This window comes from Chlamydotis macqueenii, chromosome 12, assembly GCF_036417535.1.
Source record: "Chlamydotis macqueenii isolate bChlMac1 chromosome 12, bChlMac1.mat, whole genome shotgun sequence".
NCBI lineage: Eukaryota > Metazoa > Chordata > Aves > Otidiformes > Otididae > Chlamydotis > Chlamydotis macqueenii.
The window spans coordinates 16,283,535-16,307,778 of record NC_141567.1 but is presented as its reverse complement, the minus strand read 5'-3'; the positions used below and the strand labels follow the sequence as shown (position 1 = coordinate 16,307,778).

General features: G+C 43.5%; 1 protein-coding gene across 1 annotated transcript in view; it reads left to right on the top strand.

Moving 5' to 3' along the window:
- The window catches only part of NPTN (neuroplastin), a 72,604-nt gene that overhangs the window by 6,000 nt on the left and 42,360 nt on the right, over window positions 1-24,244 (top strand). Inside the window, exons 3-4 of the mRNA XM_086757561.1 lie at window positions 6,392-6,478; window positions 8,167-8,436. Of these exons, the coding sequence (XP_086613687.1) occupies window positions 6,392-6,478; window positions 8,167-8,436 (357 nt within the window). The remainder of the gene's footprint in view (window positions 1-6,391; window positions 6,479-8,166; window positions 8,437-24,244) is intronic.

The following is a 24,244-nucleotide window of genomic DNA, read 5'->3' as shown; positions in this document are numbered from 1 at the left end:
CCAACTTTCTCCCAAATATCCTGCCACCTGCTTAGGAACAGGCCCACAAGGAGATTCCCACTCACAAAGCCAGGCAAAGACATTGTCACGACAAACTGAAGATCAGCTGTTGATTTTCCCCCACACTTTTGCAGCAGCTTGATGGGCCTTGGGAGAGGTTTGCAGCATGAATCACCTTGTCCCACAGCAGGACCCACCTGGAGATGCAGCCACAGGTCCTACCTGGCCTGTCCAACCCAAGAAAAGCCTCATCAGGTAGCTTCAGGACAGTGATTTGAGCTCACACAAACACACTCCTCTAGCAGCTTTTTTTTTTTTTTAACCTTTAGCCTGTGGTTTGTTTGCACTGTGCTCAACTAGAGCCCAAAGAAGGGCAGATGTCAGCAGAAACCTGAAATAACCACATACCTCTGCACCCTCCTCATCTGCTTTTTCTGGAGACCATGTGGCCTCAGGACTGAGGTTTATCTGAAGTTTGGAAAACCGTTCCCAAAGCCCACCAGCACTGCAGAGTACAACACTGTGCGCAGGAGCCTAGAGTCCCTAGGGAGGGGATGGAGGGTGAAGAGACGCTCCTGCTTGCAGCTGCACAAGCACCCATCTCTGCTCGTAGCACCCCAGCCTTGCTGGAGCACAGCCATCTTCCACCACCCACAGGCTCTGAGAGGCAAACCAGCCAGGACTGCTGGCAAAGACCTCCGGAGATGAGATTTCCAGCCTTCCTGCCACTCTTCAGTCTTTCCCAGACTTGCCTCTTGCTCCTGGCAAGCTCAGAGCCAGTTCACTTTCCATGCATACATCCCCCAGGCTCAGTATCTCTCTGTGGAGTCCCTTTTAACACTTCCTTTGCTCTTCTTTAAGAGTTGCCCTGCCCGGTTTATCATCCTTTTTTTCCAGAACTAGTTCTGCTTTCTAAAAGCACAGGGGAAGGAGGTTTCAGACTTTCCACTGAAAGTGGCTTTTTCCTCCACCCCTGCTTCCCTAAAACTGTAATTTCAACAACTTTAATTGTACATTATTTTACTTCTGAATTGCCTCTGTGGATAATTTATCTTCTTTTAGTGTAGCTGTAAGGAGTATAATCTTATCTTCCAGCTCCAGCAACGCTGACAATTTCCTATCTTCTGATGCCTTCTGCTCTTTACCATGTAGGGGCTTTGTTATATAGTTCATTAAAGCAAAACTGCTTTTTGCAGCAATTTTACTGCAATCTAGCCCAGAAATGCCCAACGAATCATAGTCATCCTTCACAATACTCATCTGTTCACCACTATAAAAGTCCTCCCTGCTCAGTCTGGAGCATCTCTAATTCTGTACCAGCCATGATGTTTGCTATCAATTAAACCTCCCCTATTAACACTGCTCAGAGATTTTATAGGTGAAATCCCGAAGATAGTCAGCTGAGCCCATGGTCACTCACTGCTATCCCCCACTACTCATTTTCTCCTCTTGATAAAAAATATCTTCTGCTCAGAAATTGCTTTTCTTTTTGCATTTGCATCCAGAAGCTTTTCCCATTCCTCTCAATCCCAGCTTCCTCAGTAGCTTTTGTTTCTCAAAGGTGCAAAAAAGCCTGAAGCCCAAACATTATCCCCAATACACACAGCCTTACATCTCCCCGAGATGTAAAAAACCCCTGATGGTCCCTATTTAGCTCCTTTCCAGGCCTTAGCAGGGCATGGCACTGACCAACAGAGCCCCAGCCCCAAATCCCATTTCTGAGGGTAGTAAACAGATGCTTTTTGGCTACTCCAGTTCACTCAGGCACTTTGGCTATCCACCCCCATCACCTGTACAAAGTTTATGGATCTGGATTGTTAGGACAGACTCACCCACACTCCAGCTCAAACCAAGAGCAAGTACCTGGCTCTGAGCTTATATGGATCTGCTGGAGCAGTGGGCAGAGTGTCTGTGGGTGGGGGTCCCAGGTGAGGCTGCTCAAGGCCATTACAGCCCATTAGTTAGGCTGGACCCAGTTCTTTCTCATTACTGGTATTTGTTTCATGTGTCACTCTCCAGGGAGAAGGGAGCTTCAGGTTTCATTGAACTACTTTTATTAAACCATTGTGTCACTGGCTAAAATAAATGTGCCCCAGGCCAGCACAGACAGCCCCATCTCTGAAAGCCTGACCGGTGGCAGCCAAGAGAGCCATTAAGGTTAGAAAAAAGCACATGTCTAATCTGACCTACATCACGCAGGATTAGGAAAATAGGTTGAGCTGAGCTAATTGTATCATTTACCATACTGTAAAGGCCAGCTAATACCTTTAATTTTGATTTAGCTGGTAAAGGCTGACCTGTAGGGGATGCTGAAAATACATGCCATACACAATGTGATAACCAGCACACGCGGCATGTGTGGTCCCCTGCTGCCCACCATCGCGAGCAATCTGTGATGCCACAGGCTGTTTTTTGTGGGCTCAGTAATGAACTTCTGGCCGGGCTGTTCCCTCTGTCATCTCTTCAATGATCCAAGCTTGATCGTCTTAATTTCATTTTAATTATCAGCGTTTAGTCAAATGTATCGACATTTTTGCCTGGTTGGCTGCACGTGGCTGGGACCCAGGGGGAGGCAGCGAGAGGACTGTGGTCGATGTGAGGCCATGATAGCACAGCTGTCATCAATGTTTGGGTCAGTGGGCTGCCTCCAGCTCCCCAAAACCTGACTTGAGCACCCCTGCAGCAATGCCCATATATGAGTGCTTCTTTATGACACGGTGCATGTTGTGGGGGAACTAGCACTGGGAACCACAAGGCCAGAAGGGAAGAGCAGAGAGCCAGCGTGGCACAGCACAGCCCTGACAAGGAGGTCACTGAGGTGTCCCATGATGTAAAAACCAGAAAGCAGTGCTTTGGGGAGGGCGCAAGCTCTTCTACTTCTTGAACAACCTGTGCCTGCAGGCTGGGTGACAAGTCCTAGGGGCTCTAATGGCCCTGAGCAGTCCCACCTGGGACTCCCACCCACACCTGCCCATGGGCTTGGGAGCCCATTTAAGCTCAGCTCAGAGCTTTTAGTCTTCATTTGAGCTATCTTCCTAAGGTGCTGGTTTCCAGTTCAGTTCCAGCTATGCTTTTATCCACTGGTGGGTTCTGTTGATCTGTATCCTGACCCAGACTGATTTCTCAGCTTGATCTCAAGTCTGTTTTGTCACAATGGACCTGCCTGGGGATCACCTGGCTGTGTCTGACCCTGGTTGCCCTTGCTAGAATTGATTCTGATGTCTGGATTGACTTCTCAGCTTGATCTCAAGCTTGCCTTGAAGATGTGAATGTACCTGATGACTAGGACTCTTGGCAGACCCTGGCTGCCTCCTGCTCGCCTTGTTCAGGTACCTTGGGGCTGGTCCTTCCCTGCCAGCCGTGATGTCCCCCTTGCTTCCCCATCCCTTAGGGAGCAGTACCTTGGGGCTGGTCCTTCCCTGCCAGCCGTGATGTCCCCCTTGCTTCCCCATCCCTTAGGGAGCAGTGCCTATACTGCTCCCTGGCACAATATCCCTGCTTGCTGTGTGTGTGTCCCAGGAACCAAGCCCTGTCTCTTGAGCAAAGCCACGCCTAGTCCCTAGGCTAACAAAATATGATGGGAATAGCCTGAGTTGCCTGTAGGGAAGAGCCCTGTGCCTCCCCACACAAGGGACAGAGATGACCCTGCATGCAATCAAAAAAAAAAAAAAAAAAAACAAAAAAACCAAACATTTTCCCTGCTCTTCTGCCTCTTCAAAGAGGCAAAGCTAAACCCCAGCTGCAGGCATTGTCCAGCCTGGCTCCAGCTCACCCCAGCAAGCCCTGCGCTAATCCATGGGTGCCACCTGCCGTCTACTTCTGACGGCATCATCCACAACTTCACCTCTGCATCGGTCAAATTTATCCAGATGTTCAGGTTTTCCCCTGTGCCTTTTTGGAGGCCTCTTGCTGGGACCCACAGCACATTGGAACCAGTTGAGGTGTAGCACGGCTGTCCCTGTGCATCCTGCTCTTGGCTGGATGGAGCTGCTCCCAAGGAAAGCAGGAGGATAATGTTATCCCTTTCCTCGGCATAATGAGGTCAGGGAATAGCTCTTGTGTGCCTCTAACTGGAAACTAAGCTATTGGACTCAGTTTCCTAAAAAATTGGGTGGAGAAAAACATTACTCCATGGCTGAGCTGGATGAAAAATCTGCAATTGAGAGAAATAACTTTGGGTTTGGGTCAGAGAGAGGGGTAGAGGAAAGCACTTTCTTTTTGTCTTACTTGCTCCTTTTGTGCAGAAAATAAGGTTAGACAAACTTCAAAAGCTTGTCATAATAAAGATGAAATCAATATGCCAATATTTCTCATTGAACGCTTTGTTTACATTGCAAATCGTTCTGACCAAAATTACCCTTTCTGTCACAATGTTTGTTTTGCATGAAAAGACACTTCTCAGGAAAAAAAAAATCAGTTAAAACATTTTGACCAGTTCTGGCAGGAATATTTGAACATGCAGGAGGATGGGAGATGGTTTGAAATAACCAAACTGCCGTTACCGAGTGGGGTTGAGATGTGTAAAGCCAGCTTTCTGCAAAATAAGAAAGCACATTTCTCCTTGTTACTACCCTGGGGTCTTTCCTCTTTTTTTCAGAAAGCCTATTTCTTTATGATTTTAGCAGCTTTCACTTTGCCTCTCATTCCTCAGAGCACATTTCTCTATGATTCTGTGAGCTTTTCTTTTGCCTCTCATTTCTCAGAACACTACTTTTACAGTTCAATCTTTTCCTGGCTATTTAGTATGAAAGCTTGTAGGGAGTCCCTGGTGCAGCACACCCTTGTCTGTAAGAAGAGCCTGAGCCTTTCTGGTGACTCACTGGGATGGGTGTCACCTCTGTCTGGTGGCTCCACTCTGTTATCTGATTAGGTCAATGGTGTTCTCCGCCTGCTGTGGTGCCTTTGGGGAGATTAATATACATTAATCATATGTAACTCAAAGGCCAGAGCTACCTTTCGGGATGCTTTACCTCTGGCAGTACCACACGCTGCAGAGATGCACACCTCTGCCACGCAGCGAGGCAGGCAAGGACTGCCGAGGGCCTCATATTATATTAATTATTACATAATAAGTAATGTATATACAGGCACGCAGGTATTGCATTGTGTTTGCTCAGTCATCTCTCCCCTGCACGCACAAAAGAAAAACAGCGCGTTATCTCGATCGTGCGCTTAACAATGCTGCCTTACAGTGCCGAGGCATTCTGGTTTGCAAGTACTCTGTGTGCGTGCGTCTGCCTACAAGCTGATTTGAGCCTGCTGGATATGGATCTGTGTTTTCTCCAGCATGTCGCCCTCAAAGTATTAACTGATGTTATTTAGCGTTTCTCAGCCCTGGGAACAGCTGCCATAGCTGAGTTTCACTGCCAGACGTCAGCGAGCGTTTCATGCTCTACCCTACATTTTCTATTTGCCAATAATAGATTCAAAAGAAGGTGACTGCAATGAGACTTCTAGAGGCAAAGCTTTTTTCAAGTACCAAAGTGTATCAACAAATATATCAAAATAACAAGGATCTCTTAAACACTTCCAGTTGCAAGAAGACAGGCTCAAATCATAAAAAAAAAAAAAAAACCATGATGCCTCTTTGCTGCTCTGCAATGTGAGAACTGAAACTCTTTACTGAATTTGCAGATGATTATGGTTTTTTTTTCCCTTCCTCTTTTTGTTTAGAATCCAAGATCTTCTGTCCTGCTTTTGCTGAAGTCCTAAGGAATAATCAGAGAATAATCAAAATTGAGACATTGCAGGTGAAAAGAAGATAGATCTTGACTCATGGGAAAATGCAGGGATTCTGAGTTATTGTATTTGGAAACTTTGATGTGTCTGAGTTTTCCCCTGCCACTGATGAGGTCGGGAATCACCATACTGATAGAGTTGGCTAATTCTTTGTTTCAATACTGATACAATCAAAACACATCACCCGTAAGTCTGCGACGACTCAATCTGGTGGAATACCAGCCTTTAGAAGAAACCTCTTTCTTCACTTTCAAGCAGCTATGTTGAATCCATTGCTGGTGAATCCTTTTTCTCCACAACTCCACTCTAAATGCAACCTGTTGCAAGAGGATGCCCTCAGGCATGGTAGAACAGCAGCCTTTTACCCTATTCTAGCCACGGCTGGATACTAGAGTATGGCAAGAACAGATCTCTCCGTATATGTTAGGGATCTGTAGGACCCTTGTTTATGTCCCCCAAAAGACTCCTGAAGGCAGCAGCAAGCTCCTGATCAGCTCCGTCAGCACAGTCCTCTTCTAGCTCTGGCAATCTTCTGCTTTGGTTTCTTGTGTTGTATGTTCACAGCACCTCCACGTCAACCACAAACCCACAGGTTAGCTCAGTTTGCGCAGCGTCTTCGTTAACCACTCTGGGTAACCATCTCCAATCAAAGCCTTTGAGGAGAAACCCCAGCAGCCACGGCTCCACGCTCTGGCTAACAAAGCTCTCGGCAAGCACGTGCACCAGGGTGAAACCAGCGGTGAGCAGGGCAGCATGTCCCAGGGTTGTCCCCAGGACAGAGCCAGAGGAATGTGAACATGATGGGTAAGTTATGCAATTCTGGGGAGAAGATCTAGCAAAACAACAGTGTGCTGAGCTAGTTACAGAGGAGGGGGAAGAAAAAAAAAAAAGCCTTCTGCTAACTTCAGCCCAGGCCTCTGGCAGCATGAGTCACTGTGAGCTGCCATGGTTACGAAACAAGTATTACTGTGCAGATACAAACCATGCTCAGAGGCAAGTACATCGCTAACTAGTTCCAAACTTGGAAAACAGTCGAGTGTAGGTAAGGCCTAATACTGAGTGGGTGTTTGCAAAAAGGAGAGTTACAGCAAAATCCTCTGGAGCTAATATCCAGCAACCAAATAGCATGCAAAGAGCAAAAAGGAGGACACCAGCATGTGAAACCTTGATTTCTAGATATTTTTCCCTATTCATTTTTGGTTTGCAAGGGCTACTGTCAGAACTGTTCCGCACAGAAGGGAAAAAAAAAAAAAAAAGGATGTTTCTGCACCATGGCAAGAAAACAAATAGTAGTGTCACAGATGATTCAGCTGGCATGAAGAGTGAGTCATGGAAATGCACCATGGAAATTCTCCAGCGCAGGATGCACGGCACAGTGGAAGATCTGATGCATATCAAATGTAGTATCACAGCATCCTTGGAGAGTTAGGGGCAGCCAGGATTACCTACAGCACTAGCACATACTCAAATGTTTCTCGTGTGTGACCTCAGCCCTGTGAAGCTGCAGGCATTAGGCCCAAGATCATCAAAGTTCTGAAGTGCTCAAGCAGGGATTTCACTGGCTTGAAGAGAGCAGCAGGGTTTTCATGAAAAAGGTGTGTCCCATTCTCCTTTTCAGTCTTTGAATCATAAGCAACAATAAAAGGGCTTGGAGTCTGCTAATGATCAGCTGAGAATAACCAAGGCAGGGTAAGGGATGAGGGATGGAAAGTGGCTGCTTTGAAGGATGAGGGGGAACGATGAGCTTGCATTCAGCAGCAGGGTCCTGCCATTTGTGCCATCCCAAAAGGGAGAACAGTCAGAAATATGGCTTAAATGCATGGAGTCACCAGCACAGCACAAAGCAATGAGTGTAAGGAGTAGGTCTGGCCTGGTATCTGTGTTTTACAGTCAGGAAAACTCATAGGTGGTCATTTTTCAGGATGCTTGGCAGGTCTGCTGAACCGGGAATGAGCTTTTGTGGTTTCTGCCCCCAACTCCATCACTAATCAGGGAAAATGTATTTTGCTTCTTGCAGCCTTGGTTTCCTATCCGTGCAAAAAGGATGGGGACTTTGGAGGAAAAAAAAAAAAAAAAGGCAACACACTGTTTTATTTTTTTAATCTATAGTAGTGGTGCTTGATAAAATGGTACTTAAAATCATCTGGGTCTTTCAAGGGTGTGTGGACCTAAAGCTGAGCACTTTGGGGTGGGTTCTGCATTCCTCCAGCACCCCTTCGCCCCTGCAGACCGGCACATACACCTCCCAAATCACGACTGCGACCGGACCCTCCCGGCGGCCCTTCCCCTCCCTGTCCTGCCGCCGCGGAGAGAAGGGCGGCAACATGGCGGCTGAGGGCGAGGGGCGGCGTGACACGTGATACCGCCCCCCCCCCCCGCCACACACACCCGGCGCCGCTCGCGCGTCGCCCTCCCAAATCTCGCGAGAGGCGGCGTCGCGAGAGCGGGCGGTGCGCTGCGGTAGGAGGTCGGCGGAGAAGGACGGAGCCGGAGCCGCCTCGCTCCCGCCGCCGCCGCCCGCCTCACCCCCCCCTTTCCCCTCCCCTCCGCCGCCCCCTTCCTCCTCCTCCTCCTCCTCCTGCTTCCCCTCCCCGGCCGCGGACAGGAGGATGCCGCGCTCCGGGCCGCTCCCCGCCGCCTTCTCGCTGCTGCTGGCGACGGCCGCGCTCCTGCCGGGACCCGCCGCGGCGCAGAACGGTGAGGGCGGCAGGGCGGGGCGGCGGCGAGGCCCGGGGGAGGGGGGGGGGGGGGCGCGTTACTGTGGGGGCGGCTGGTTGCGGCGGGGGCCGAGGGTCAAACGAGGGGTTAACGTTGGGCTCCTCGGCCGCCCCGTGAGGCTGGAGTGGGGTGGGGGGACCCGACCCCGCGTTTTGGGGGGAACCCCGCTTGTGTTTTCGGGTCCCTCGGGGGAAAGGAGGGGCTGACAGGGCCGCGGCGCGGCGGTTTTTTGCCCCCCTCCTTCTCCCGAGGCGTCTCGTGCTGCCGGTAAAATGGAACATCGCCTCCCACCCACTGAACCTGCATCTGCCGGGCTGCCTTAAATCATTTATAATGCAATAAAACCGTAGTTCCTTAGCAACTAAAGAGGGTCCTCTGATAGGAGCGTAAAAGAAGGAGGAAAAAAAAAAAAAACAACCCTTCTTTCTTCCTTTTAGGATAGCATGAGCTAAATCTAGCGCGGCATGCCTCCTCCCTGATGAGTTTGCAGCCAAGTGCATGACAATTAGTGGCAGGAGGAAGCGGGGCCAAGAAGCTGGCCTAACCGAGTGCGAGCCTCCTGCTCGAAGGAAGGCCCCGCAGCGCTTGTAAAAACCCACGTCTTGCCCCGCCGTCCGAAGGCGAGAGCGAGCCGTGGAGGCAGGTTTTTGGCCGCCTTGGAAGAGCCCAAGTGCAATCTGTCTGGAGCGGCTTTCTTAGGCAGCATCATGGTGGAACTGATGTCAGGAATGCTTTGGCCCATAAATGCTGTGAAGGGCAGGGATCTTGGCTCTCGAGAGACTCTGGTCAAGGTGTGTTGGGGAAAATTTACCTAGAAAGAAGGCTTACCTTACTAATATACCAATCCTACTCAAGCTTTCATCATTTCATCCTTCTTTCTCTTTCCTTCCTTTCTGCTCTGCATATGTTATGCAGTCCTAGCATTTCCTTTCTATTGAGGTGAATTTTGCCTTGCAGCATGAGGTCAGCTTTCTTGGCTCTTTGCTCTAGAAGAAACACTGAGGCTTTCAACATACTTGACAATGATGGGAGAGATGTAGATGAAAGAAGATCCCAGATCAGAATTACTGCCTTAGTATGTGCAGATTTTGCAGTCTGAAACCAGGACTGGGCCTCATGTCTGTTAACCAAATAGAAGCAGCTTTGGCATCCAGGCTATATGAATGAAAACTGTAGGCTTTCTGTAATATGAGGGACTTTTTGTGGAGGCTAAAAGAGTCTGGGCAAATTCCATTGGATTTCAGTGGGAATTAGGGACCTGACTTCCATGAGCTCCCAGGAACTTGCTAGTTGGGCCAAGTTGTTGATGGAGTCTGGTTCTCTGTCGCAGAGGTGCTGCCTGCTTCCTGTGATAGCTGTGCCATCTGAGCATCACCGGGGCAGGGTTAATCTGCCTGTGCTGTGTTTCCCTTTGTATTTGGGTGAAGTGAGGTGAGCAGTCTTCTGATATGCAAGTTAAATGGGTCATGTGCCTGAAGCTGTTCCTGTGCAGAGTTAGCAGGCAAGGTGTCAAATGCCAGCAGCTGGTATAACAATTCCAAATAGCTGGTTGTTAGGCAGTGCGAATGTTTGACGTTTGACAGTAGTTGTATGTCTGGAGGTAAACAATTAAATAAATTTTTGGGATCTAGGGAAGGCCTTAGCCTTTCTGTGTCTTAATCATGATTTCTGTACCTGACATGAAGTTAATCAAGCAGTAGCAGGTCTTGGCATGAGGTAAGACTGCAGACCCCAGGTGTATCAATTTTTATTTGGTTTGCTAGGGTCATCCAAGCAATTAAATGGCAAGAGAGACCGAGTATCTGTGCCTCTGTAGGAGTTTACACAGGTGAGAGAAAACCTGCTTGGAAAGGAGTAAGAGCACTTTTAAGCCAAATGAAAGGTGAAGGTCCTTCTGAATAAGGTTCATTGCAGCCCTTGGGTTTTCACCCCTGTTTGGATGCTGCTGTAACAGAGGGAAATGAATTTAAAGACTGTAGGCCCTGCCACAGAGGAACTGTTTCCTTTCATCAAATAATGGCCAGTGAGAAGCTTAATGAAACAGAACAATTCCCCTTTTGCTTTGGCATGAAGAATAGGTACAGCCATTTTCTGAATTGTGTGTACTCCTTGTAAGCCATTAGAAAAATTACGTGGTTTGAACAGGCATGTGCAAGTATGTCAGTGACAACTTCTTTAAAAACAAAACACCTAACACACAGATGTGTGCTTTGAAGATACATGGAAGGATCCCAAAGTCTATATGCAGGAATTGCATTACTTATTACTGATATGGAGCTGTCACTGTAGTGAAAGGTGATAGTCCAAGTGCCGTTGAAAGTACGGTAATGCCATGTGAGTTTAGGATGATAGAGGAATGGTTATGAACTTGTTGAAACTGCAGGGCAGGTCACCACTCACCTGATGCAGAAAATGCCCAGTGGAATCCCGAGCATCTGTGGGAAGCAGCCTTTTTTTCCCTGCTTTTGACAGATCACTGTTGAATTGCCAGTGATTTTTCCAGAATTAATGTAATTTAGAATATTCTGAATCAGACTCACCTATAGATTTAAGCTTACTAAAACTGGAAGCAGGTTTTTGACACTTGTAAGGATTATTTTTAACGCTCTTGCATAAACACCTAAAGATCACAGAAAAAAATACATGTCAGAAGTTTAACTTTTCCTGAGTATTCTTCTGAGAAACTTGTCAGGTTCTTCGAGGCTGCATTTCTGATGCACGCTGGCTCATCACTTGTATCCAGAGCACAGTTTAGATGAAGTGACAGAAAGGAGGATTAGAAGAGACATGAGGAAGCATGAGGAGGAACAGCTGGAAAAAGCTAGTCTGTCAAGATGATCTGTGTTAAACCTGTAGTTTCCAACTGGTATTTGTTGGAAAATAACTTCAGTGCTTCAAAACAGACAACATCCTTCTTATGGAATAGTGCTTGACTTGCTGCTTGGTGATGAATAACATGCCTTTTCCAGTGGCTGGTTTTTAACCTTTGTTTCTCCAGCTGCTTGTTTAAAAATAGAGACTTCAGTGTACTAATACTTTCACCTTAGAGTGTTTGGATTTAGAGAAGCATGGCTGTATTTTTACTGTCATCTAAAATAGACACTTGGACTGTCCCCATTAAATCTGCAGTGTTTCTTCAGCCCACCAACATGTGAGTTGAATTGTCTGGCAAAATGCACTAAAACCAGACTTCATCATGTATGGTGTAGAGGAGGGAATTCTTAAACATCACATTTTTAAAACAGAACGCTGACTTAATAAAATTGCTTGGGTTATTCAAAGCTAGACATAAGTGGAAATAAAACCAAATTAACTTAGTTGGTACTTGTTTAGCTTTGCTCTCTTCATCCTCTGTTTGGATGGATGAGAAGGAACTAGCTGACCAAAACCAGCTGACCTTTTTTGTTGGCAGAAACCAGTATAGAAATGACCATAAAATCAGGAAAGAGTAGCTTCTTAAAATGAGTTGCTTCTTAAAATTTGTTTCTTCTCAAAAAGAGCAAGTGAAAAACCTTCCTTTTATCCTTGTAATGCTATTTCTGACTGCTGATTCTCATCCATTTTGTGCTGATTGTTTTCTGACGTGATTTTAATGGTCCCCAGATAAAACTAAGAAGCAGTTTCATACAGCGTTTATGGAGCGTGAGTGTGGGCTGAGCATCGAGGAAAATGTTCAAAGTTCTGTTCTCTTTCCCACCATTGCTATTTTTCCTCCTACAACTCCCGCATAGGAAACTTAAATACAAGTGATATGACTAATGTGTATACACTCGAAAATTGCACCAAATTCTGACAGATCTCAGCTAACAGGTAAAGAGACGATAACTGCTAGTACTAACATCTCGAACAATAGTTATAATTTATATGTCGAGAAACAGTTCAAAGCAAGGGACTCGGTGGAACTACTTTTCAGTGCTGAAATACACTGAGAGCATTAGCTGTCCTTACAACGTACTATTGTGTGAAGAGGACTACTTGTTAAATTAGTGAATGAGGTGCATTCTCTCCTTCACAATGAGCTGTTTCTTTTGCTGTAAGTAGTACTTTAGAGGAGGCAATTGTAAAAACTTGCATTGTAAAGGACAATGCTAGCCTGTGATTCATCCTTTGATTGTAAAGCCAGAGCATTCAAACTCTTCTTAATTTCAAGTGCTGGAAGGTGCTGCAGCTACCACTGATGAACCTGTTAAGACTGAAAGTTAGATAAACTGTTTCTGCTGATCTATTAGCTGGGAAGATCTGCTGAAAGTCTCACCTAAACCTGCTTTCTTATTGTTTTAAGCTTTTTATTCTGTTTATCCATGGGGAGTGGGGAGGAAGGTGTTACCTTCTTGTCAGCAATGACTTTCTGTACTTCTCCAGGTTAATTGTCGGGGTCATTCTTGATAAGTTACATTTCCTGCCTGTTCCTCAGGCTTTTCTGTGGATTTTCTTTGGTCACGTTTTCTGGAGTGTGATGTGTAAAACTGGACACACTTCCAGTTGGGACCAGACCAAGGTTCAGTGGAGTGGAAGGATCACTCAAGGTGTCTTGCATATGGCATTCCCGTTTGCATCACAAGACAAATGGTTTCTTACAGTAAAACATTTTTGACTTGTGTCCAGTGGGATCCTTTATGGTGGTAAGGTCCTATATTGCAGACTGCTACTTTGCATTCCTTTACTGTCTAAACCAAGTAGTTTTTAGATGTTCTTACTAAATGGCATCTCACCTACTTCTGATGTCTTCCCCCGGTTGTCAGAAGACCTATTTTATCTTCTCAAGCACACCCCCCTACTTTAGCTTGCTTTGATTTTATCAGCTTAAAAGGCCCTCTAGCCCATCATCAGTCTCCTTTCATTCTGTTTTCCATCTATTTGTTCATGTACTGTATCTCATAAAAAACACACACACGGTACACCAAGCTACGTTAATGAGATTTTATTTTTGGTTATGAGGCTCTTGTATAGGGCAGTATTAAAAGCTTTGCTAGAATTAGGGAAACTGTGTCTGTTTCTCCTCTAGAGTCACCTTTAGTTTTTATTAACTTTATAGTAGGAGGTGGGATTGTCATGGGCGAACTGTATCAAACCACAGGTAGGTGATACAGCTCTGTTCTTCCCTCCTTCAAACCCTTCTCCATTTTTGAGCATTTCCAAGCAGATTTCTTCTGTTCTTTCTTGAGGCTGAAATGGGATTGACTGGTCTGCAATTTCACGGTCTTTCCACTCTAAACATAGGTACTGTCTGCCCTTTTCCATTCACCTCTCTTCCACAAGTACTGTAGAAGGAGTTGAATTAAACCCAGCAGCTTGACGCCCTCAAGCTTTCCAAAGCAACCTGTAATCTAGTTTTAGATGTCTTCCCCGAGACAGTTTATCTCTGTGATCATCCTTCTTTTTGAGTGGCATATGTGATGGCAAGATCTCCTTCCAGTCTTTTCCATGCTCCCGAGCTTTCTGCCCACACCAAAGTTGTGCTGAGGTTGTTCGCGGAAACCCACCGGTGGTTAAGATGCTGCTCTGACTGCCAGAGCCAGGGGCTGAATGTGCAGGTTTAGTATCTGATCCTGCACAGTCCAACAGACGCCTGAGGACAGCCTTTGTGTTCAGTCGAACTTCTTAAAACGAGCTGCTTCTCAATATTTCATAGTGACTGTAGTGGCTTGTGATTCCACACCCTCCCCAGTTAAGGCTGGAATATGACACCTGACTTGTATAAAGTTGAAGTAGGGAGATGTTAAAATGTAACTCAGGAGTTATGAAAGCTCCATATCAAATATCATATCCAGTTGTTCAGATCATGATAATTACCTGCAACATTATTTGCATGCCTTTAAAAAAAAAAATCTTACTTGATGTGTTAAATTCGCTTTCATTCTCAAAACACTGTACTGGGTGGTCTTTTTTCCGTGTTGAAGGAGATTCAGTCTAAACTAAAAAAAATTTCAGCCTGGATTAAATGTCTGTATTTGTGTCAAAACTTGAAAATATTTATCTCCTAGTAACATAACTACTGTAGGCTTTTAAAAATTCATGCCCTGTTGATAAGTTTGAAGCTTATTTGGGTCATTTGTGTGGTTGAAGTCACCAGTTACGCACTGATGCAAACTCATTCAAGAAAAAAGACAATAACTTTTGAAGCTGCAAAAGGTTCTTCATCATATGGCGTCAGAAGCTGTAGATCTCTGCTATAATTAAGAAAGAGAAGTTTTTTTGAGAGCAAGATTTTTTTTTTTCCCCCCACTGTTCCTGTTCAGAGTGCAGTGGAAAACAGCACCATCATGTCAGTGTAGTATTTCAGCTGCTGGAAGGTCTGTATGCGTGAGGGAAAGCGTGAACAATGGGCTCTAATCCTGGGAAGCAGATGCTGAGTAAATATGACCCCAAATGGCACGCTGTTGAAGAGCTGGAGGACAGGAGAGCCTTTATCCTTTTCTTAACGGCTTTGATGTTGAAACAAGGTAGGATGGCAGCAATCTCTGCTTTGCAGCTGCTTTTGAAGGACGAAGGAAGAGACATCATATCTGTCTTCCACTCTTTGGAGGTAAAGTTGGAACTTCAGTATGTGAGATGGAGTCTTAGGGATATAGTCTTTATATCAACTGTGTTGCTTTTGATATCAGGTTGGAAGCCTTTTGATATGTCAAAGAAAAAGCAGTAGCAGGGATGTTCCAGATGAGGAGGAGGAAAGTGCCCAAGACAGTAGGTGACTCTCTACATGGATTTGCATTGTGAGACCTTTTTGTAGTAGAAAATTAGATCAGAATGTCCTGTTCTGGTTTGAATGAAGAAAAACAGAAGGTCTTCGATTGTTCTAATTTGAATAGGCTTGTTTTACATTACATGTTTTAAAATGCCACATTAATGAACCTATTGAGCCAAAGTGCTACTTAGTGTAGCTACTGGCTACTCCCCAGACCTTGTAAATTATTGCTAGCTGTGAGTACACATAGGGATCAGGGTGGCTCTCCCTAGAGCTTGTGCATTTATTTGGAAACATAAACTAAATTCTTTTTCAAACAGGCGTATCGAAGACCTGAGAAAATAAGAGGGAGAGGAATATAATGGACTAGAAAAGGGAAGATGTTAGAAGATGCCATCAGTCCAAAACTTTCAGTAGTAAAAGTAGGTGAAAAAAGTGTAATTTAACTTAAATGCCTAGAATAAGAGCTTGACAAGGATTTTGGCAATGTGGTAGGCTCCCAACAGATATCATGGCAGACCAAAGACAGCCTGAAATAATTTGGTGAAGGCGTACAGCAGGAGTTTCAAAAAACAGATGCTTGAGTGCATTTTTAAAAACCGAGTAGATACCATATTGACTGATCACTCTTGGAATTTTTTTTTTGTCCTAGTTTGTTAGAAAAGCTTTGTGGTAGTTAACTACGATGATCTACCTTAGCAGGTTCAAGTTGTAAACGTGTAAGTATTTTAGTTCATTCAAAACTCCTAATGATGAGTTAAGTGATGCTAAACTGGTTTAAATGCAGTTATAAATTGGAGTTCTGTTAGTCTTGTTAAATTCATGCAAGTGTTGTAATGTTAGGAAGCTCTTGTCTTTCCATGATGCTGAACATAGTGTGTAATGACTGACAGAAGTATTCAAAATATTGCATGATACCTTCTCACTTGAGGGAAATCTGGAATTAATGTTACAGTCCAGAGCTTGAAAGAGCAATGAAGATTGCCCCAGAGATGGTTGTGTAAGTTAGGGCTTTTGGCTTGGAAAGAAAGTGCGTTGATATAGGACTTGAGATTGTGAAAGACATAATGAGAAATAGATTGGATGTTTTTGTTTTCATTATTTTTTTGTGTGTTTTTAATTCTCAGTACAGTAAAGAATAATTAATAGCATTGTAGTTGAGAAGGACGAAATAAATGCTGTGTGAGGATTACTTTGATCTGTGATACGTACTTTTCCATGGCACAGTGAAAGCTGGTCTCGTCTTGGGCACAAGACTGACGAGATTAGCCATGCTACTGTGTGTACAAGGATTATGTTTTCCCCTTAATTATTTGTGAGGTGGAGGTAGCCTGGTGCTAAAAATCCATAGTGCTGCAGAGGATGGACCGATTTTAATTCCCTGTTTGAACAGATTAGAATCATTGTTACCACGTGGTAATAATACAGGCTGATGGAGCAAAGAATTAGAAGATGCGTAACATACTGTTTTGCAGTATGTTGTTGATCTTTATAGTATTATGTCTTTATACGATTTTTGTAGAAGTGTGGTGACATACTAATTCATGTTTTGGGGGTCTAGTTTGAATGGGAAAAACTTGGATCACAGTATGTAACTTGAAATGTTTCTTATTTCTGCACCACTTCTTACTCTATGCAGTCCTGTGTAATCTTTATTTAGAAAGGGGAGAGTATAGCAGAAAAAGATTGAAAACTATTCCAGTGAGGTTTGAGGAGTTAAGAGGTTGAGATCAAACAAAGCCAGGAATAAGTGACAAGGAGGAAACACACATATAGAGCAAGTCTGCTGGATTTAGTGTAGTAAGAAATGTGGTAACAGGATGTACAAATTGCAATTCTAAGCCAGATAGTCACCAAATAAGCAAACTCTAATTCTGAGTGTGAGGCATTATCCCATTTCTCAAGTTTTTAGCTGAGGACTTGCAGTGTAGGCTCTATTAGGCAGCTTAGTTTACACTTGTGATAGACTACCTTAATGACTCTAGGAAATAAATAGGAAGCTCATTGTTTGGAGGTATCATTTTATTCAGTATTTGCATATGGTAAGACAAGTTCTGCAGCTAACTTCTTCCTCATGTTATGACTGCCAGGCTTCATAAACAGTGAGTTCAGCAGTCAGTTGCTGTTGAGGCTTACTACTTCACTACAAGACAGTTGCCTTGGGGAAGCGTTTTCAAAATCCTGGAGCAGCTGAACATCGAGGTTGTGTGACTCAGAGCCAGTGGACACTTGATCTTTGGAAGTCTCTCCTCTGGATGGACTCTGCTGTATTTATGTATGTGGGGAAGCTAGACCTTGCCTGGGCTGGCTTTTTTTTTGTTTGTTTTCTTCCCTGCATTTTCATGCTGGGGAGGGGGAAGTCTGACAAAGTCAGCAGAGATGTTACTGGCTGCTATGCTGTATATGACTCATTGCATTAAAATAAGTGGGTTTTATTTAACCTAATGGTAAAATCTGAGCCTATTTCAAGTGTACTGGAGGACCTGGTGCAGCTACTTCCAAAGGACAGATGAAAGAACTGTCTTTGGCAGTTATTTGAACAAATAGAAATTTTAGTTATACTTGGAGATCTTTTCTACAATTGCTCTAAATCTGCACTGACAGAAATACATTCAGGTTGCTGCTCCCTTTGTGCTTCGTTTCGCTACAAGAAGTGGTATATATGGGCCTGTTTGCTCCCCATAATCTAGAAACTAACACTACCAGTTGTTACTTATTTCATTCAGGGTGCTTGCCTTTTTGCTCTTACAAGCTTCACCCCTTTGCACAGGCCTGGGGATGCTCTTTGGTCTCTGGTCTGACACCAGTGTCTTCAGAAATGCCAAAAAAAAAGTTGAATTTCACAAAGTTGTCTTGTGTCCCTTCTGCTGTGTTTGGGCTTTTGTTTCTGTTGATGATGGGCACTCATCATATAATGCTTTAGATTGTGTTCACCTTTGGATTTCCCTCCACGATGTGAGTGCTGTCACCTCTGACTCTTGCACTTTTGGAAGTATTTGAGCTTTATCCTATTTGTATCAATTCTTTCTTTATGGAAGAGAGTTGGGAATGATGAGAGGACAGTGTGTGGTAATGTAGTGTTCCTTTCCTGGCTGACTGCTTGAAGTGGATGGGACAGTTCACATCTCTCTCTGGTTCTGAGCACACTAAACCTAATATGAGACTTAGATATACAGTATCAATGGCTTACTTTCAGACTTAATTTGTTCAAATTTTAACTGACAGGTTTTTCAACACTTTGCTGCAAGTTCTGTAGTGCTCAGTAGCAGCTTATGGTCTCACTTAAGGGTATAAGATAGTTTTAAGCAAAGCTGCATGTTTTGGGTCTCAGACTCCCAAAGCTCCTATTTTTAGCAATATCAGGATCAATTTAGTGACCCCAATCCTAAGCCATATGGAGTAAGAAAAAAAAAAAGTCAGTTTTGGTTTCTAGGAAGGGAATTAGTTAGGAGAATGGAGCAAAAATGACAGGACAGAAAGAAATAGCTTTTAAGGAGCTATGAATAACGGCCAAGGCAGGAACTGTAAAAGGGCACGGATGAACACCGTACTGCTTGGAGTCTTCTCTTTCCCTGTACACCTCCATCTTCATTTTCTGAAATCTTGCTTTAGGTGGATACAATAGTGTGTGTGGCTTCTTAGTACACAGTAAGTGTCCATGAGTTATAGTTGTTGGTCAGTGGCCTGCATTCATGTTTTTCAGCAAAGCATTAGCACGTTCTTCTTTGTCCCTTTATTTATGCCTCTTCTAGGCAGCAAATTAATTGCAGAGATGATTTATCCTTTTAGCAGCATCTACCAAGTGTTAACCTGGCATTGGTTGCCCAGTCAGTACGAGTATGAGCATGCCTCGTCATGCATTGCTGCTCTCCTGTTTTGGGGCCTCAGTGTGACAAAAATAAGTGAATTTATAGTTCCCAAAGGATTTTCCAAGTATTACACTGATGTCTTCTTTTTGCAAATGGAACCAGAACTCTTACCTCTTGAAGATGGAAAATGACTAAATAAAGCTTTTTAGTTTCTTTGTGGAAATGTAAACTTGCTTTAAGATGGCAGCGAAAACATGACCTCTGGTTTAGGAAAACCCTCAGCAGCAAACCCTTGAAGGCAGACAGAAGATGACTACATGTTTACCCTGTTCTTATGTTCTTGCCACAACCACCACGATTAAAGGCCTGCTACAGGATAAATTATTTCAGTGCTTTGTCTGGTCTCTAGTAAGGTATTTAAATATCTTCTAATGCTGTTGTAAAATGACTGCACCATTGAATGTGGTTTTTGGTTCAAGATCATGTGAAAGACCTCCGAGAGTTGTCATCACGTTGGTAAGTATGACAGCTCTTTAACAGTGCTGTGATGGAAAATAGAAGTAGTACCTTTTTACTTGAGTTTAGGGAGGTGATTCAAATTGCATTTTAACCAAATTGTTTAGGTCACCATTTCTGCTCTTTTCAAACACCACAAAATCTCTTAAAATGTATTAAGTACATCTCAGCTGTGGGTCTGGATCCTATCTTGAGTAGGCTGTACTTGCGTTCTTCTGATGGTTAAGGCGTGACAGATCCTGCCACTGACTTCTGTGTAGTACTCTTTTTCTTTCATACCTTGTCAGTTTTATAGCAAAATCATCTCAAACCCTTGCCTTTCAAGCTTGTAGTTTTTAGGCTCATCAAGCTGTCTGCATAAACGCATTGTGTCAGCGATGTGACCGTACTGCTGCTGAGTCAAAAAAAAAAATCAGAAGAATTTCCAAATTAGTGTTTAAAGACTGCTTAGTGAAATGTTAGGGGGCTTCACTTCTTTCACTCTTACAGAAGCCTTATAGCAGATTCAGTTTGGGGTTTTTTTCCCCCCTTATAATTAGTACTGGTAGCACAGTGTTGTTGTTTGGTAAATTTTCTTATTTATACTGAGCAAAGGAACAGGTTTCTGTCAGTATTTTATGTCAGCTCCCTTTTATGCTTCCTGCTTGAAGAGTCCAAATCTACTTGGCCCTTAATTGGATTGCTGCTTTTGCTGCACAAGAAATGGGAATAGAGGAGTGTACTTAGGAGTGCTCCAAGTTATGTTTGAAGCTGTAAGGCTGACTCTCGTAGTTAGAAAACCCAGAAGCTCTAAAATGGACCATTTTAACCATGACTGGCATTTTGGAGTGCTTTGTTGCCCTTCAGCACATAATTTGTGTGAGGTCAAAGTCAGGACATCTCCGTGACTCGGTTCTCTGTGATGAGCAGGCTTTGGCTGCAGGAAGGTGATTTCTGCGCGTGGGTTAGGATGCACAGTGTGGGTAATCACCAGTTAGGCTTGCATTAATCTTGTCTGATGGTGAACTTGAATTTCAGCTCATAAACAGCGATATTTGATACTGCAGAGGAGTTCTCCTCTAAAGTTTATTTTTGTACTAATAATCTAAGCGGTGTCAGTAGGTGATGCGAGATCAAACCCCTGGTCCAAGGCAGGATCCGATTTATGATGTAACTCTGATGCAGCTGCATGTACTGGCACAAAGCAGTGGAATGGCAAGGCTATTTCTATTGGCGTGTCCTGTATACAAGTGCTAAGTATTGGTAGACAACTTGATGTTGATGTCTGAGTTAGCCAAGCCTTCCTGTGGTCAAAGGCATGTTCTTAGAGTAACAGACACATCAAAACAGGGAGAAGCTCAGCTGTGCTGCAGAAATGGCTTGGGGAAAAAGTATTATTCAAATACAACTTGGAACAAGCAGATCTCAGTCTGCAAAGGAGCATAAATCTGGCAAACAAGTTGAGGCACCCTTGCTAGATTTTAATACATTTCCTTCTTGCCTTCCTCTTCCCTGAAACTGGAATACTGTAGTGGTGTCGTGGTCAATAGCTTGTCTTTGGGCTGTCCATTGCTGCTTGTATACACTGCATAGCTTGTCTGACCAGGGAGATCAGGGCCTGACCTACTAGAGATATGTTGCTCTGAAGTTAGCAGTTCGTAGACAGTAAATCTCTAATCTCTCCGGTTACAGAAAGCATAAACTTTTGAAGTAAAGAAAGCATCCCTCCTCTAACTCCATCCCCTGCCGAGGAGACAGTATTTTACATATTGTTGTTAGGCAGATCTTGCTCTGTTAAGTTGAACTCTGATTTACACTTAAAAATGTATTGTACATTCTACTAGCATTTCTTGTGCATATAGAGGGATTTTTTTGATGAATTACTTGTTCTCAGCCCTGCTTCAGATTGTGTGACCTCTTACATAATCCAACAATCCTGCAAAGGGCATTTCTTTAAAAAGGTTGATGTATTAAAATGTCCTGCTTCTTCATCATGGATGAGATGGAGCAGCTTGTACTTCTGCAGAATGCATAAACAGGGAAAAAAGAGGTTTGCCATTCAGTAAGTGCTTCTTTCATGCTCAAGAGAAATGTCATCGGTCTCCTTTCAAACACATTTGTTGGATCAGGAAAGGTCATAGCAAAATTGAGGAGTACTTTAAACCTTTAGCTCTCTAATGGCATAGTCTGAGGATTTTAAATAACTAATCTGAACACAAGATATTTTTTGTTATCCTCACCAACATTTTACAGTGTTTTCAGTGTCCTTAAGACACTGTCTAATCTAGTGGTCTTAATTTTTTTTTTGAGATCTTTAGCATGCAGGCATCGGTTGCTGTGTTACACTGGACAAATTTACACTGCTGTTTGCTGTAACTCAGCTTTTCTGTGTTGTGAAGCTGAATTCCTTCCCATTTATTTACACGGAGTGGGTTCCTCATTGTTAACAATTATTTTTTTGGCAATATACAGGTGCTTTTCTGCTCCTGTGTCTTTCTGTGTTAGATAAATTATTGTATATTCTTGTATATTCCTTAGCTACAACAATAATATTTTGGTAGTGACCTAAAAATAGGAGTTAAAACTAACAAATACTGGCCTCCCCCCCCCCCGTATGGATGATTGTGAGTCTTTTGTCCCTAAGTTGTATTGGAGAGAAGCCTAAATGGAAAGAACAGGAGAATAATGTATGCCTTTTCTGAGGATGATGGAAGCTTAATCTTTGGAAAAACCTTTGAGAAACTAGTCTACAAATTCTCCATGGAAGGAAATCTCTTGTGATAAACACTTCTTGATGTGTTCAAACCAGCTTCCTCACAGCACACACTCTTTTGAACAACCAGGCATGCAAAAGCAGCATTTGCTACGCATTGTTTTAAAAAGGCTTGGCGTAGCATCCTGCGCTGTGCCAGCATCAGGCAAGCAGCAGTCCCAGCTCCTGCAGGTATTTAGGTTGGGTGCCTGATACCAACAGGCAGTTGGAGTGTTTGTTCTGTAAGTGTCTGTAGATAAGGGGATTTTTTTTTTTCCTTTAGATTACAATCGTTTATAGCTCAAGGCCTTACTAGAGGGAGTGTGTGGATAGTTGGTGAACTTGATAACTACTTACTGTGTCTACTGTTGTTGAATCATTGATCAGTTGAAGTGAGAGAATGAAAACTGCCTGAAGTCACTTGACTCTTGCATCAGTTCTCCAGCTCCGAGCCCTTCAGTCTGTAGTCGGCCCAGAGGAATGTTTTTCTAGTCATGCGTGTAGTGTTCAGGAACGTGATAATGACAACCCTCTTTGGGATTTTAAGATATTTTAAAATTAAGACTGGCTTGTGTTCTGCTGGCATTTCCCTGGATTGAAATGTGTGTCCTCTGTGAGGAAAAACTAGCCACTTTTCTGGGGTTGCTCAAATGGCTTTGTCATCCACATTTGGGTAATTGGTGTTATGTAAGTTGTTGGTCTACGTGAACTGCCAAATGAAGTTACCCAGCCTTGCCTTTCTTAAAGCACATGATTGAAATGCCACATAACTAAATATAATTCTGTTTAGGATGTTGTCTTCTGTGCTACTTGCGGTGTATGCGAGCTACTTCAAAGATGGCTAGGGTAGTTCTTGACTGAATGTCTTTTAACGTTTTCTTTGAAATATGAAGAAATGTGCTTTTAAAGAAACTGAACAAATGCATGGACTTGATGTTGATCCAGGTACCATTAACCTTTTCACAGGCAAGTTAACGCATGCTTCAGATTGATCAGAGCTGGCTTCATAATGTCTTGTGGATCTGTTGTTTATTTGGAGAGCCTTGTTCCGAGCGATGTAACAAATGAGAGATTTTTCTATCCTTCCTATAGAAGTGAATGCTTGAATATCATGTCTGCAGTGGTGTCTAAAAATGTTTGTCCAGCCACGATGTCTGAAGCAGAGAGAATCACTTTAATATGTAAACTTGCAGGGCAGAGAGGCTTGGAGCTTTCTAGTTTGTACTGCTTAAAACAAAAAGCAGACTTTGATAAGGAAGAAGCATAAATTGAAAATAGAGCTTGCACTTCGTAGAAAATGAGCTATGATAGGGACTGCAGAACACACTTGAGGGATAAGCTTGTGCAAAAATAGTATATTTTTACCCCATGTCTGCTCCTCACGTGTCATCTGAATAGTTTATACATGTAAAACACTGTTTTAGTTACCAGCATTTTTAAGTCCTTTGCAGAAAAATACAAGAATTGACAAATTAAGAGATCCTTAACAATGAAAGCAATTAAATGTTGTTATCACGCTTTACTTACTGTTTTGAAGTGGAAGGTATTTCAGTTTTGTTCTATCATTTTTCCAGTAACTGAGTAAAATACAAACAACTGGGAAACCTAGTAAAAAAGCTCAGTCAGTGTTCCAGTTACTTCTTGAGACTATGCTCTTTTGTAGTACCAAGGAACTAAAGAACCTTGTTCTTTCCAGCTAAAGAGCTAGGAAAAAAGATCTGACAACTCCTACACTTTGAAATGTGACTATAGCCAGGAGGCTGACATCAATACGGAGCCAAAATGAGAGAGTAGATATTAACTTATTGTTCTGACTATTCTTCTCTTGCTGGATATTCCAGACTTAAATCTATTTTCGTGTTTCTACCTTATGACATCAAACCTACAGGTATGGGGTTGTTGCAAAATAGAAGAGTTGTAAACACTGTCCACAACTCCTGAAATTGTGTGTGAATACGAGAAAGATGCCTGGAGAAGATATTTGAGCCCAAGCAGTTTAAATAATGAGAATGTATTTGGGGTGAAAGTAATTTCCTGAAATGGGAA